This window comes from Odocoileus virginianus, chromosome 7 (assembly GCF_023699985.2).
Source record: "Odocoileus virginianus isolate 20LAN1187 ecotype Illinois chromosome 7, Ovbor_1.2, whole genome shotgun sequence".
Classification (NCBI taxonomy): domain Eukaryota; kingdom Metazoa; phylum Chordata; class Mammalia; order Artiodactyla; family Cervidae; genus Odocoileus; species Odocoileus virginianus.
Genome location: NC_069680.1, coordinates 5,832,257 through 5,846,181, shown reverse-complemented (window position 1 = coordinate 5,846,181; position 13,925 = coordinate 5,832,257). Strand labels below are relative to the sequence as shown.

General features: G+C 39.6%; 1 protein-coding gene across 6 annotated transcripts in view; it reads left to right on the top strand.

Moving 5' to 3' along the window:
* ARMH3 (armadillo like helical domain containing 3) overlaps positions 1 to 13,925 on the top strand; it is a 174,786-nt gene that overhangs the window by 109,327 nt on the left and 51,534 nt on the right. The window contains exon 24 of one of the 6 annotated variants that reach the window (XM_070470066.1): positions 3,462 to 3,501. The exons of the other annotated variants lie outside the window; for them this stretch is intronic. Coding sequence (XP_070326167.1) covers positions 3,462 to 3,486 — 25 coding nt within the window. The 3' untranslated portion in view covers positions 3,487 to 3,501. Of the gene's footprint in view, positions 1 to 3,461; positions 3,502 to 13,925 lie in introns of those variants that run through there. 6 annotated transcript variants of the gene reach the window in all.

The window sequence follows — 13,925 nt, the reverse complement described above, 5'->3', positions numbered from 1 at the left end:
GATGTATTCCTTTCCCAATTTGGAATCAGTCAGTTGTTCCATGTCTAGTTCTAACTGTTGCTTCTTGACCTGCATACAGATTTCTCAGGAAGCAGGTAATTATTCCCATCTCTTGAAGAATTTTCCTCAGTTTGTCGTGATCTACACAGTCAAAGGCTTTGGCATAGTCAGTAAAGCAGAAATAGATGTTTTTCTGGAACTCTCTTGCTTTTTCTATGATCCAGTGAATATTGGCAATTTGATCTCTGGTTCTTCTGCCTTTTCTAAATCCAGCTTGAACATCTGGAAGCTCTTTGTTCACATACTGTTGAGGCTTCACTTGGAGAATTTTCAGCATTACTTTACTAGCATGTGGGATGAGTGCAGTTGTGCGGTGGTTTGAACATTCTTTGGTGTTGCCTTTCTTTGGGATTGGAATGAAAACTGACCTTTTCCAGTCCTGTGGCTACTGCTGAGTTTTCCAAATTTGCTGGTGTATTGAGTGCAGCACTTGGACAGCATCATCTTTCAGGATTTGAAATAGCTCAACTGGAATTCCATCACCTCCATTAGCCTTGTTCATAATGATGCTTCCTAAGGCCCATTTGACTTCACATTCCAAGATGTCTGGTTCTAGGTGAGTGATCACACCATCATGATCAAGAAGATCTTTTCTGTATAGTTCTTCTGTGTATTCTTGCCACCTCTTCTTTATATCTTCTGCTTCTGTTAGGTCCATACCATTTCTGTCCTTTATTATGTCCATCTTTGCATGAAAATTTCCTTTGGTAGCTCTAATTTTCTTGAAGAGATAGTCTTTCCCATTCTGTTGTTTTCCTGTATATCTTTGCAATGATCACTGAGGAAGGCTTTCTTTTCTCTCTTTGCTATTCTTTGGAACTCTGCATTCAAATTGGTATATCTTTCCTTTCTCCTTTGCCTTTAGCTTCTCTTCTCTTCTCAGCTATTTGTAAGGCCTCCTCAGACAACCGTTTTGCCTTTTTGCATTTCTTTTACTTGGGGATGGTCTTGATCACCGCCTCCTGTACAGTGTCATGAACCTCCCTCCATATTTCTTCAGGCACTATATCAGATCTAATCCCTTGAATATTTTTGTCACTTCCATTGTATATTTGTAAGAGATTTGATTTAGGTCATATCTGAATGGTCTAGTGGTTTTCCCTACTTTCTTCAATTTAAGTCTGAATTGGGCAATTAAGGAGTTCATAATCTGAGCCACAGTCAGCTCCTGGTCTTGTGTTTTCTGACTGTATAGAGCTTCTCCATCTTCAGCTGCAAAGAATATAATCAGTCTGATTTCAGTATTGACCATCTGGTGATGCCTATGTATGGAGTCATCTCTTGTGTTATTGGAAGAGGGTGTTTGCTATGACCAGTGTGTTCTATTGGCAAAACTCTGTTAACCTTTGCCCTACCTCATTTTGTACTCCAAAGCCAAACTTGCCAGGTATTTCTTGAGTTCCTACTTTTCCATTCCAGTCCCCTATAATGAAAAGAGACATATTAGTTCTAGAACGTCTTGTAAGTCATCATAACAGTTCAACTTCAGCTTCTTAAGCATTATGGTTGGGGCACAGACTTGGATTACTGTGATATCGAATGGAATATAAACGAACAGAGATCATTCTGTCATTTTTGAGACTGCACCCAAGTATTGCATTTTGGACTCTTTTGTTGACTATGTTGGCTACTCCATTTCTTCTAAGAGATTTTTGCCCACAGTAATAGGTGTAATGGCCATTTCTTCTAAGAGATTTTTGCCCACAGTGATAGGTATAATGGTCATCTGAATTAAATTTGCTCATTCCAGTCCATTTTAGTTCACTGATTCCTAAAATGTCGATGTTCACTCTTGCCATCTCCTGTTTGACCACTTCCAATGTACCTTGATTCATTGAGCTAACATTCCAGGTTCCTATGCTATATTGTTTTTTACAGCATCAGACTTTACTTCCATTACCAGTCACATCCCACTAACTGGGCTTTGTTTTCACTTTGGCTCCATCTCTTTATTCTTTCTGGAGTTATTTCTCCACTCTTCTCCAGTAGTATATTGGTCACCTACCGACCTGGGGAGTTCATCTTTCAGTGTCATATCTTTTTGCCTTTTCATATTGTTCATGGCGTTCTCAAGGCAAGAATACTGAAGTGGTTTGCCATTCCCTTCTCCAGTAGATCACATTTTGTCAGAACTCTCTGCCATGAGAGGAGGGTAAGGGTTAAAACCTAGAGGTAAATGCCTTGGGCTGAATAGGATACCTGGACAGCAGGTATCCTGAGAACAGCAACAGCTGTTCTCAAATTGTGAGCACAGTCGGGGTGAAAGTGTGAAAAGCATGACTTTCCTTGTACTATTGAATAAGTATTGACTGTTTTGTGGGACCCAGCATTGAAGGTCAAGCTGGTCAATAAAGAGAAACCCACTTTGGTTGAGGCCAGCAGATGTCTGGGACTCTGCCAGGTGCTTTTATCTATAGCAGTTTGCTTTAAAAAGAGAGAGAGGCATAGACCTTTAAGACTAGTATATAGAAAAAAAAAGTTAGCAAGAAATGGGAATATTCAAAGAAAGGTTTATAAGTACCATGAGCTTCCTTGGCAAAAAAAAAGGGACAATTCATGTAGTCTCAAATATAGCCAAATAAGGAAGGTAGGTAGCTGGGAAGATAGATGTATGAAGAGAGCCTCTTGAACCTTCTTAGCTAAATGTGTGTCACTGTGTCTTTGAAACTTGAGGCCATTCAGAAAAACAAACTGGTGAAGTTATCAGGGCTCAGGGAAAATGGGTCATTGTTTAAAGAAGAAAGGAAGAGGAGAAGAAAAGAAGAGGAGAGGAGGAATAAAAGAGATTTCTTTGACTTAAATTTCACTGCATTAATATGGGCCCCTCCCCCTTGTCCTGAAGTTCAAAAGCATTGTTTCCTTCTGTTGTCAGCTGTTGAAGGTCCTTCCTTTGGGGTTTTGTTTATATCTGTGACCTATAGTTGTTGCTCATAATGCTAAGTGTTTTCTTACATGAGTCATTTAGCAATTATCTCCGGTTTTGACTAAAATGACCTTGATTTAAAGCTCTTGAGATTAAGCCCTCCATGCCTATTGCCATGGACCTCTGCCCCATAACCCTTAGCTCTTGGATGCTCAGGGGCTGTAACTTGATTTGAAAAGCTCAATTTTTTTGTTTTTTTTTTGTTTTTAACAAAAAAAAAATCAGTATTCTAGGAAAGCTGGCAATTCATTGTCTACTGGACAATTTTGAGTTGGGATACATTACTGATGATAAATGTGAGTTCCTTAAAGGGAAATCCATTTGTTTTGCTTAGTGTTTCTGTGATTAATTACTTGCCAGATTAAATTGCTCCATAAAAATGTGTAGTATTTTGTTCAATTGCTCTTCATGGTGATTAATTAGGCCATACTGTTGCTTCGTATGTTAATTGTGCTGACATTCTTTTTTTCTCTTCTAGTTTAATTAATACAGCATTTATTTGAAAATCTGTTTTTAAGGTAAGACACTGTTTTAGGAGGAACGAAGCCCAGTGTTGCTTTTAGGCTGGTGTTAGGGAGCAGCACCTCAGATTTTCTAAGTGTGCTCTGTGGGTCCTTGTCTGTCTGTGATTTGCAGAAAGTACACTGACTTGGAATAAGTTGGGGAAAGCTGTTTTTGGTTTTTTTGTAGCTGTTAATGGTGATACAGTAAAGATTCTTTGCTTGATTGAAAATTAGGAATATAGAAGAGAAACTATTGATGCAACATATGTTGTTAAACAAGTGTAAAATTTAAAGAGTGTGTGTGTGTATGTGTGTGTGTGTAACTTGAGACGGTGTTTCCTAGGATTCTGCCGGGTGCTGATGAGGAAGTAAGGAATATTTAGCATTTTTATTAATGATCTAATCCTGAAAGTAAACAGAATGTTAATGAAGTTTGTAAGGGATACTGATTTGGAGATGTTTCCTATGCCCAGGAGGGTGGAGAAATGACGTAGATGGAGCAGGAAGAAAAGCACTGTGGCCCCTGTAGCGTAGCCATCCCGTTGTGAAAATGCCCGTCTGCTGTATAGAATCAGGCAGCTGTTTTCAAAAGTAGATCTTTAGCAGTCCACTCCTAGCAGTTTACCCAAGTAAAATGGAAACTTGGCTTGAAAAAAATGTTTGTTGTTTAGTCACTAAGTTGTTTCTGACTCTTTTGCGACTCCATGGACTGCAACCCACCCAGCTCCTCTGTCTATGGAATTTTCTAGGCAACAATGCTGGAGTGGGTTGCCAGTTCCTTGTCCAGGGAATCTTCCCAACCCAGGGGTCGAACCCCTGTATCTCCTGCCTTGGCAGGCGGATTCTTTACCATTGAGCCACCAGGGAAGCCGTGAACAAATGTTTTTAGTTGCTTTACTCATGGCAACCCACTCCAGTATTCTTGCCTGTGATTAGAGGAGCCTGGTGGGCTACAGTCCATGGGGTTTCAAAGAGTCAGACACAACTAAGTGTCTGTCTATACTCATGCATTCTCTCAGAACTGGAAATAACTCAAATGATCCTCAGCTGATGAGTGAATAAACAAATTGTGGCACACCTGTATAATGAAATACTACTCACCAAAAGAAAGGAATGAATTCCTGATAACATGCCACAACATGGATGAATTCAATTATATTATATTATGCAGTATGAAAGAGGAGGCAGGAGGAGAAGGGGACAACAGGGGATGAGATGGTTGGATGGCATCACTGACGCAATGGACATGAGTGTGAGCAAGCTCCAGGAGATGGTGAAGGACAGGGAGGCCTGACGTGCTGCAGTCTGTGGAGTCACAGAGTTGGGCAGAACTGGGCGAGTGAACAACAAAAATGCAATATGAAAGAATCTGGACTCAACAGGCTGTAGTCTAGGGTTTCGTGTATATGATAGTCTGGAAATGGAAAAATTACTAGCACAGAATTGAGATCAACCAGGGGCTGGGTTTAGGAAGGGCATGGGGGAATTTTTTGGGTGATAAAACTGTTCTGTATCTTGATTGTGCTGTTGATTAAATGACTATGCATTTTTCAAGACTTAGACTTGACTTCAAGTCTTCAAGACTTCAAGACAAGACTAAAAAGGGTAAATTTTACCGTATGCAAATTATATCTTAATTTAAAAATTAGATCTCCACAGGTAAGGATAACACATTCAACTTTTGCTATACACTTTATATGTAGCAACTTTTTGAAGCTGATTTGAATAACAGGAGCTAGAATTTGGATTTTTTTCATGTTGCTTCCAAATTCAACGATTTTGTTTGTTTGTTTGTGTTTGAGTGGAAGCAGAGATGGAAGGGTGAGTTGCAGTGGTTTTCCTTAGGTGTCAGTATTATATAAACCTCTATACTGATGAAAGGGTTATTTCAAGAAGAAAATCACTGTTAAGGAGCTTTTGGGCCTTGTTGATAGCCATCAGAAAAAGACAAGTGGATCATTTCCCCAATTTATGAATTGAATCCAATTATTTGGAGTTCTGTGGATTTAGTTTTTGATTTAAAACTTTGTTTATTTGTTCTTTCTGGGCCCTTCCACGACTGAAGTATTCTAAGACCCAGAATAGTGCCCAGGGTATTTCTGTCCCAGAACCAACCTCAGAATCAACTTCTTTACCTCTCTACTATATTTGGACTGTAACAAAAAGCTTCATTACCCTCTGGGTTTGTGAGGCAGGTTTGCAGTATGTTAGGGACCCAGGGACAGGTGAACCACAAATGCTGAATCATTGCTAAAAGCTGCCGTGCCTTTTTCCTCCTGCTCCCCCGTGCCTCCAATGATCTGAACTGTGTGTATAGTTTACTTTATGTATGTATGTATGTATGTATGCTTACTTTTCATGTCCAACTTGAAGCACATCCCTGAATGCCAGACTCTTCAATATCTATTCAGTGTCTCTAAAAATAGCCCAGTGGGGGATTTATGGCTGTAGTAATATTACACTACTTGCAACAATAATACTTAATATGGCTCTATGGCTGCAGCTTGGTGTGCTAACTGCTGACTACCCTGAGCAGATGTGTGGCGCTCATTCTGGCCCAGCCAGGCAGATTACATTTAGCAAGATGATGCTGATTCCATGAATGACTTGCCAATCAAATATCTCTGGGTCTTCCAGAGTTTATAGCTGAATGATTTTCAGCACTGGACTTGAAGGGGCTGCTGTGCCCCCAACCAAGACCCCATCTGTTAAAATCTCGTATTGATTTGTATAAAAATCTGTCCCTTCTCCTCCTAGTGTGATAAATAATGCAGATATGGTAGATGAAGTCTGCTGTTGGAGCAGAACTATAATCATTTTGCTCAGTGTTGAACTAAAACTAATTTAATCAGAAACGGAACTGTCTCAAATATACATATCAAGTAGCCCATTGTTTTCTTATTCTGCTTTAGCATGCTCACCTATACTTGCAGGGTTTAGCAAGTAGTGATTTAAAAGATGTAATTAACTTTGTAAAAAAGAATGACAAGTTTTAGCAGGGAAAGAAATTATGAGATGACATTTAAAATTTTTGACTAGATAAGTAGGTGATAGTGAAACGCTGTGAGATAAAGGCTTATGTCAGCCACGAATCCTATCTTAATCCTGTATTTTTATGCCCCTTCCATCCAAAAGTGATCTAAAGTGCAATTTACTGACTATACATAGCGCAGCACTTCATCCAACTAGGAAATGCATATCCATATTGGCTAAGTCTTAATTAGTCCGTAATTACTTATTTTGTATTTCCTGTGTACCAACTCTGTGCCCTTAGCTCCTGACCTGCATCAGTAGTACCATATGGCAAGACTTCATAGGATAGACTGTCACTGCAGTTAAGACTTTGGAAGGACATCTGAAGGCCAGGGTACAATCATGTTGTACCAAAGATAGAATGTGACCAAGATAGCTATAGCTCCTTTGAAAAGCTTCCGGAGATGACAGACTACTGCCTACCCCTGATTGCTTGCTTCTGGAGAGTTTCTGAAGTGTTCCTTCCCTCCTGTGCTGTCATATACGTCATTCCAGAATAGAGAAAGCAACTTGAAGCACTAAACTAGACAAGTCTGTTGAGGACATTTGCCCACCAGAGTCTGATTGCTTTTGACGTTCGTATCTATTGATTTAAAAATCTCAGCATAGTACAAATATAAGAACTTCCTCTACTTGATAAAGGGCATCTATAAAAACCTTTAGCTATCATACTTTATGGTGAAAGATTGGACACTTTTCCTCTAAGATCAGGAATGAAGTAGGGATTCTGCCCATCTCTGCTCAACATTGTGCTAGAGAGTTCAACATTGTGCTAGAGAGTCTAGACAATGCAGTCAGGCAAGAAAAAGAAATGGATGGTGTCCACACTGAAAAAAAAGACCAGCTGTCTATTTGAGGACACCATGATTGTCTAAGTAGAAAACCTGATGGGGTCTACAAAAAGTTGCTAGAATAAAGTCTACAAAAAGTTACTAGAATAAGTGAGTGTAGCAATGTTGTTTTCCTTAGTTGTAAACTCTGGAGGTGAAGTTCAGTTCACTTTCAGTTCTTCCTGCTAGTGTCAGCAGCGGGTCAGTGGAATACACCAGACTAGATACTTTGAAGACTGTTTCACGTTTTTAACTTACTAGGGCCCCATAATGTACTGATTTCTTATGTTGTACAGACCATGGGAGGGGAAGGTGGACCAGTAAGAGAGGAAACATTTGCAACAAGGTCTAGACAGCATGGTTCAGTATTGTCAGCACATATAACTTTATTTTCAAACAAGTGAGATTAATTTTAATAATACATTATTTACCCAAATGTACCCCAGGTACTATCATTCTAGCATGTAATCAGTATATAAATTATTGAGATAGTAATGTATTTTTAAAATATTTTATTAAATCTTTAAAGTCAGATGGCTATTTTATACTTACAGCACATGTCAGTTCAGATGGTATATTTTCATTGGAAATATTTGACCTTTATTTATATTTTTTTAAATTGAAAATTAGAGTTATATACCCAGATTGTTCCAAACATACGTAAAATTTTTTCAATAACTGAATTGTGTACCTCACTGTCACTCCCCTGTGACATTTGCATCCACATTGATAAAAGTGGTTCATCTTTTTTAGAATTCATTTGACCTCAAAGTACATCTGTCCAGGTTAAGGGAATTCACTAACTCTTGTTTTAACACCAATTTCAAAGAGGTGTGGCATAAATTGTTAAGGTAATTCAAAATTTATCAATATCAAAAAAATGTTTTCGAAAATATCTTGTAGGTTTTGCAGCTATCTAGTGCCGTTAGTTACAAATAAAACCTTTTATATATTGACTCCCACTAGAAAAAATGTGTTATTATTGATGTTATGAAAAGTTCCCATTTCAATATAAATACTTGGCTAGACTGGTCACAGAATAAGCTTTTCCTTTCCTTGGAGCTTCAAATTTAACTCATTAATTTAAAAATATTTTTTATGATTGAATATTCCATAGGTATTTCTTTTGTTTCAAGAGCATCTTGGGTTGAAATTAACAGTATACTAAATTTTTTGTAAACCTCACCACAACTCAGCCAGTGAGCATTGGCTGAAAACTCAGGATCATTAAATTCATTGTCTTCTAATTCTGTAACTGCTGCATAAACGTGCAATATTCATAGCTTTTGTGGTGTTTATACATACTAAATGATTTTAGCAACTATATCCATGACACAAGAGTCTGCTTCAGAAAACTATGGACAAATATTTTTAACATATACCATGCAGTAGGATGATACAGAAAGGGAAGACTTTAGTTTTGGTTTAAAATGCCAGTAAGAAATTCCCTAGAAGTCGAGTAGTTAGGACTTCTTGATTTCACTGCCAAGGGCTGGGGTTCAGTTGCTCCTCAGGGAACTGAGATTCCCACAAGCTGTGTGACAGGGCCAAAAAAATTACAAGATAAATTGCCAATATATCTGGACTTTTGACCTAACATAGCTGGAGCACCACTTGTGTGCTGGAATTGTTTAAATGTTCTAGTCAAATTCCTTATTGACAGATACCGAAGATTAAGATATTTATGCCGCAAGTTCAGAGATTTGGGCTGCGAATTGTGGAAGTTATTTGAGACAAAATGTACCCAAAGTATTTATTCATTGGGTAGGGTCATCTAAAATCTAGAGAAAAGAAAAACATTTCAAATCAAGTGATTTTTTTTTTTTTTAAATATATACCATCTGTTCAGTTGCTTAGTCATGTCTGGCTCTTTGTGACCCTATGGACTGCAGCACACCAGGCTTTCGAGTCCTTCACTATCTCCTGTAGTTTGCTCAAACTCATGTCCATTGTGTCAATGATGCCATCCAACCATCTCATCCTCTGAAACCCTCTTCTTCTGCCCTTAATCTTTCCCAGCATCAGGGTCTTTTTTCCAATGAGTTGACTCTTTGCATCAGGTGACCAAAGTATTGGAGCTTCAGCATCAATCCTTCTAATGAATATTCAGAGTTAGTTTCTTTTAGGATTGGCTGGTTTGATGTCCTTGCACTCCAAGGGACTCTCAAGAGTCTTCTCCAGCACCACCATGTGAAAGTATTAGTTCTTTGGCACTCAGCCTTCTTTATGGTCCAACTCTCATATCCATACATGACTGCTGGATCTGTACATGTTCAGTTCAGTCACTCAGTCGTGTCTGACTCTTTGCGACCCCATGAACCACAGCATGCCAGGCCTCCCTGTCCATCACCAACTCCCGGAGCCCACCCAAACCCATGTCCATTGAGTCTGTGATGCCATTCAACCATCTCATCCTCTGTCGTCCCCTTCTCCTCCTGCCCTCAATCTTTCCCAGCATCAGGGTCTTTTCAAATGAGTCAGCTCTTCGCATCAGGTGGCCAAAGTATTGGAGTTTCAGCTTCAACATCAGTGCTTCCAGTGAACACCCAGGACTGATCTCCTTTAGGATAGACTGGTTGGATCTCCTTGCAGTCCAAGGGACTCTCTAAGAGTCTTCTCCAACACCACAGTTCAAAAGCATCAAGTCTTCAGCACTTAGCTTTCTTTATAGTCCACCTCTCACATCCATACATGACCACTGGAAAGACCATAGCCTTGACTAGACAGACCTTTGTTGGCAAAGTAATGTCTCTGCTTTTTAATATGCTGTCTAGGTTGGTCATAACTTTCCTTCCAAAGAGTAAGCATCTTTTAATTTCATGGCTGCAGTCACCATCTGCAGTGATTTTGGAGCCCAGAAAAAGAAAGTCAGCCACTGTTTCCCCATCTATTTGCCATGAGTGATGGGACCAGATGCCATGGTCTTAGTTTTCTGAATGTTGAGCTTTAAGCCAACTTTTTCACTCTCCTCTTTCACTTTCATCAAGAGGCTCTTTCGTTCCTCTTCACTTTCTACCATAAGGATGGTGTCGTCTGCATATCTGAAGTTATTGATATTTCTCCCAGCAATCTTGATTCCAGCTTGTGCTTCCTCCAGCCCATCATTTGTCATGATGTACTCTGCATATAAGTTCAATAAGCAGGGTGACAATATACAGCCTTGACGTGAACATGACTACTGGAAAAATCATTGCTTTGACCATACGGACCTTTGTTGGCAAAGTGATGTCTCTGCATTTTAATATGCTGCCTAGGTTTCTCATAGCTTTCCTTCCAAATAGCAAGGGTCATTTAATATCATGGCTGCAGTCACCATCCACAGTGATTTTGGAGCCCAAGAAAAATAAATATGTCACTGTTTCCACTTTTTCCCCATCTATTTGCCATGAAGTAATGGGACTGGATGCCATGATCTTAGTTTTTGAGTGTTGTGTTTTAAGTCAGCTTTCTTACTCTCCTCTTTCATCCTCATGAAGAAGCTCTTTAGTTTCTCTTCACTCTCTGCCATTTGAGTGGTGTCATCTGCATATCTGAGATTGTTGATATTTCTCTGGGAAGTCTTGATTCCAGCTTGTGATTCATCCGGCCTGGCATTTCATATGATGTACTCTGCATATAAGTTAAATAAGCAGGGTGAATATATTCAGCCTCAACATACTCCTTTCCCAGTTTTGAGCCAGTCCATTGTCTGTGTCTGGTTCTAACCATTGCTTCTTGATCTGCATACAGGTTTCTCAGGAGACAGGTAAGGTGGTCTGGTATTCCTATCTCTTTAAGAATTTTCCACAGTTTGTTGTAATCCACACAGTCAAAGGCTTTAATGTAGTCAGTGAAGCAGAAGTAGATGTTTTTCTGGAATTCCCTTGCTGCACAATTGCACTCATCTCACATGCTAGTAAAATAATGCTCAAAATTCTCCAAACCAGGCTTCAGCAATACATGAACCATGAACTTCCAGATGTTCAAGCTGGTTTTAGAAAAGGCAGAGGAAACAGCGATCAAATTGCCAACATCTGCTGGATCACAGAAAAAGCAAGAGAGTTCCAGAAAAACATCTATTTCTGCTTTATTGACTATGCCAAAGCCTTTGACTCTGTGGATCACAATAAACTGTGGAAAATTCTGAAGGAGATGGGAATACCAGACCACCTGACCTGCCTCTTGAGAAACCTGTATGCAGGTCAGGAAGGAACAGTTAGAACTGGACATGAAACAATAGACTGGTTCTAAACAGGAAAAGGAGTACGTCAAGGCTGTATATTGTCACCCTGCTTATTGAACTTATATGCAGAGTACATCATGAGAAATGCTGGGCTGGAGGAAGCACAAGCTGGAATCAAGATTGCCGGGAGAAATATCAATAAACTCAGATATGCAGATGACACCACCCTTATGGCAGAAAGTGAAGAGGAACGAAAGAGCCTCTTGATGAAAGTGAAAGAGGAGAGTGAAAAAGTTGGCTTAAAGCTCAACATTCAGAAAACTAAGACCATGGCATCTGGTCCCATCACTCATGGCAAATAGATGGGGAAACAGTGGCTGACTTTCTTTTTCTGGGCTCCAAAATCACTGCAGATGGTGACTGCAGCCATGAAATTAAAAGATGCTTACTCTTTGGAAGGAAAGTTATGACCAACCTAGACAGCATATTAAAAAGCAGAGACATTACTTTGTCAACAAAGGTCTGTCTCGTCAAGGCTATGGTTTTTCCAGTGGTCATGTATGGATGTGAGAGGTGGACTATAAAGAAAGTTAAGTGCTGAAGACTTGATGCTTTTGAACTGTGGTGTTGGAGAAGACTCTTAGAGAGTCCCTTGGACTGCAAGGAGATCCAACCAGTCTATCCTAAAGGAGATCAGTCCTGGGTGTTCACTGGAAGCACTGATGTTGAAGCTGAAACTCCAATACTTTGGCCACCTGATGCGAAGAGCTGACTCATTTGAAAAGACCCTGATGCTGGGAAAGATTGAGGGCAGGAGGAGAAGGGGACGACAGAGGATGAGATGGTTGAATGGCATCACAGACTCAATGGACATGGGTTTGGGTGGGCTCCGGGAGTTGGTGATGGACAGGGAGGCCTGGCATGCTGCGGTTCATGGGGTCGCAAAGAGTCGGACATGACTGAGTGACTGAACTAAATTGAACTTGCTTTGTCTGTAATCTGACAGATGTTGGCAGTTTGGTCTCTGGTTCCTCTGCCTTTTCTAAATCCGCCTTGTACATCTGGAAGTTCTCAGTTGATATCATTAGAAATGTCATATTTTGTAGGGCAGTTATTCAGTGGTTTAATTGAAGATCTTTCACTTTTTATAAGGTGTGTTTTTTTTTTAAGTGTTTTCCTCGTAATTGTCTGATAAACTGCCCATAGCTGAAATAATTTATTTTACCATATCTCCATCAAAAAATGATATAGTAACCAGAGGTTACAGATTCTGATCCTGTTAAAAATCATTAAAATGTTTTTATTGGACTCTTTTTTTTTATTAGAAGAGTTTATTCAGATGTTCTGCCTTAGGGAGATTTTTACAGGCCTTTTTAAATTAATTGATTTTTTAATTGAAGAATAATTGCTTTACAGAATTTCATTGTTTTCTGTCAAACATCAACGTGAATCGGCCATAGATACATATATGTCCCCTTTGTTGGACATTTAATTCTGATTTCAGACAGTGTATTTTGTTGATTCATTTTTAATGTTAGGAGTAAGCTTCTTTACATTTGCTGACATTTGTTAGTGGTATTTATTATCTTGAAAAGTTGTTTTCACAACAAAAACCTTTCTGCTTTGCCGTGGTGGGGCGAATTGCAGCTGCCGTTCATTATGAGGCTGACAGCACACCTTCTTCCAGTCTCTTCTTCTTTGGTGTTCTGAAGTAGTGCTGTTATTTGCATCTCTACTCAATAATACATCAATAGTATGCCTTCATTTTGACCTTAAAAATCTGTTCATGTTTACCTTATAAAACTAGATACATAATTTAACTATAATTAAAAGCTAATAGATACTTTAATTACCAATTCTGAGTTGTGTAGGTATCACTGTAACTCAGTAGTTCTCAATTAATGTAGTTTTGCCCCCCAGGGGACATTTGGTATGTTTGGTCATCACAGCTTGTGTAGGTGGGGGAGTGCTGTGACATATAGTAAATAAAGGCCAGCTGCTGCTGCTGCTAAGTTGCTTCAGTCGTGTCCGACTGTGTGACACCATAGACGGGAGCCCACCAGGCTCCCCCGTCCCTGGGATTCTCCAGGCAAGAATACTGGAGTGGGTTGCCATTTCATTCTCCAGTGCATGAAAGCGAAAAGTGAAAGTGAAGTCGTTCAGTGGTGTCCGACTCTTAGTGACCCCATGGACTCAGCCTACCAGGCTCCTCCATCCATGGGATTTTCCAGGAGTACTGAAGTGGGGTGCCATTGCCTTCTCCCAATAGAGACCAGGGATGCTGCTAAACCCAAGACAGCCCCTATAACACATTGCCTACCCCAAATATCAGTAGGGCTGAGGTTAGGGAGCCCTGCTGGGACTCCTGCTGTCTGCATAAAATATTCTTTAAATATATTACATTTTTAAATCCA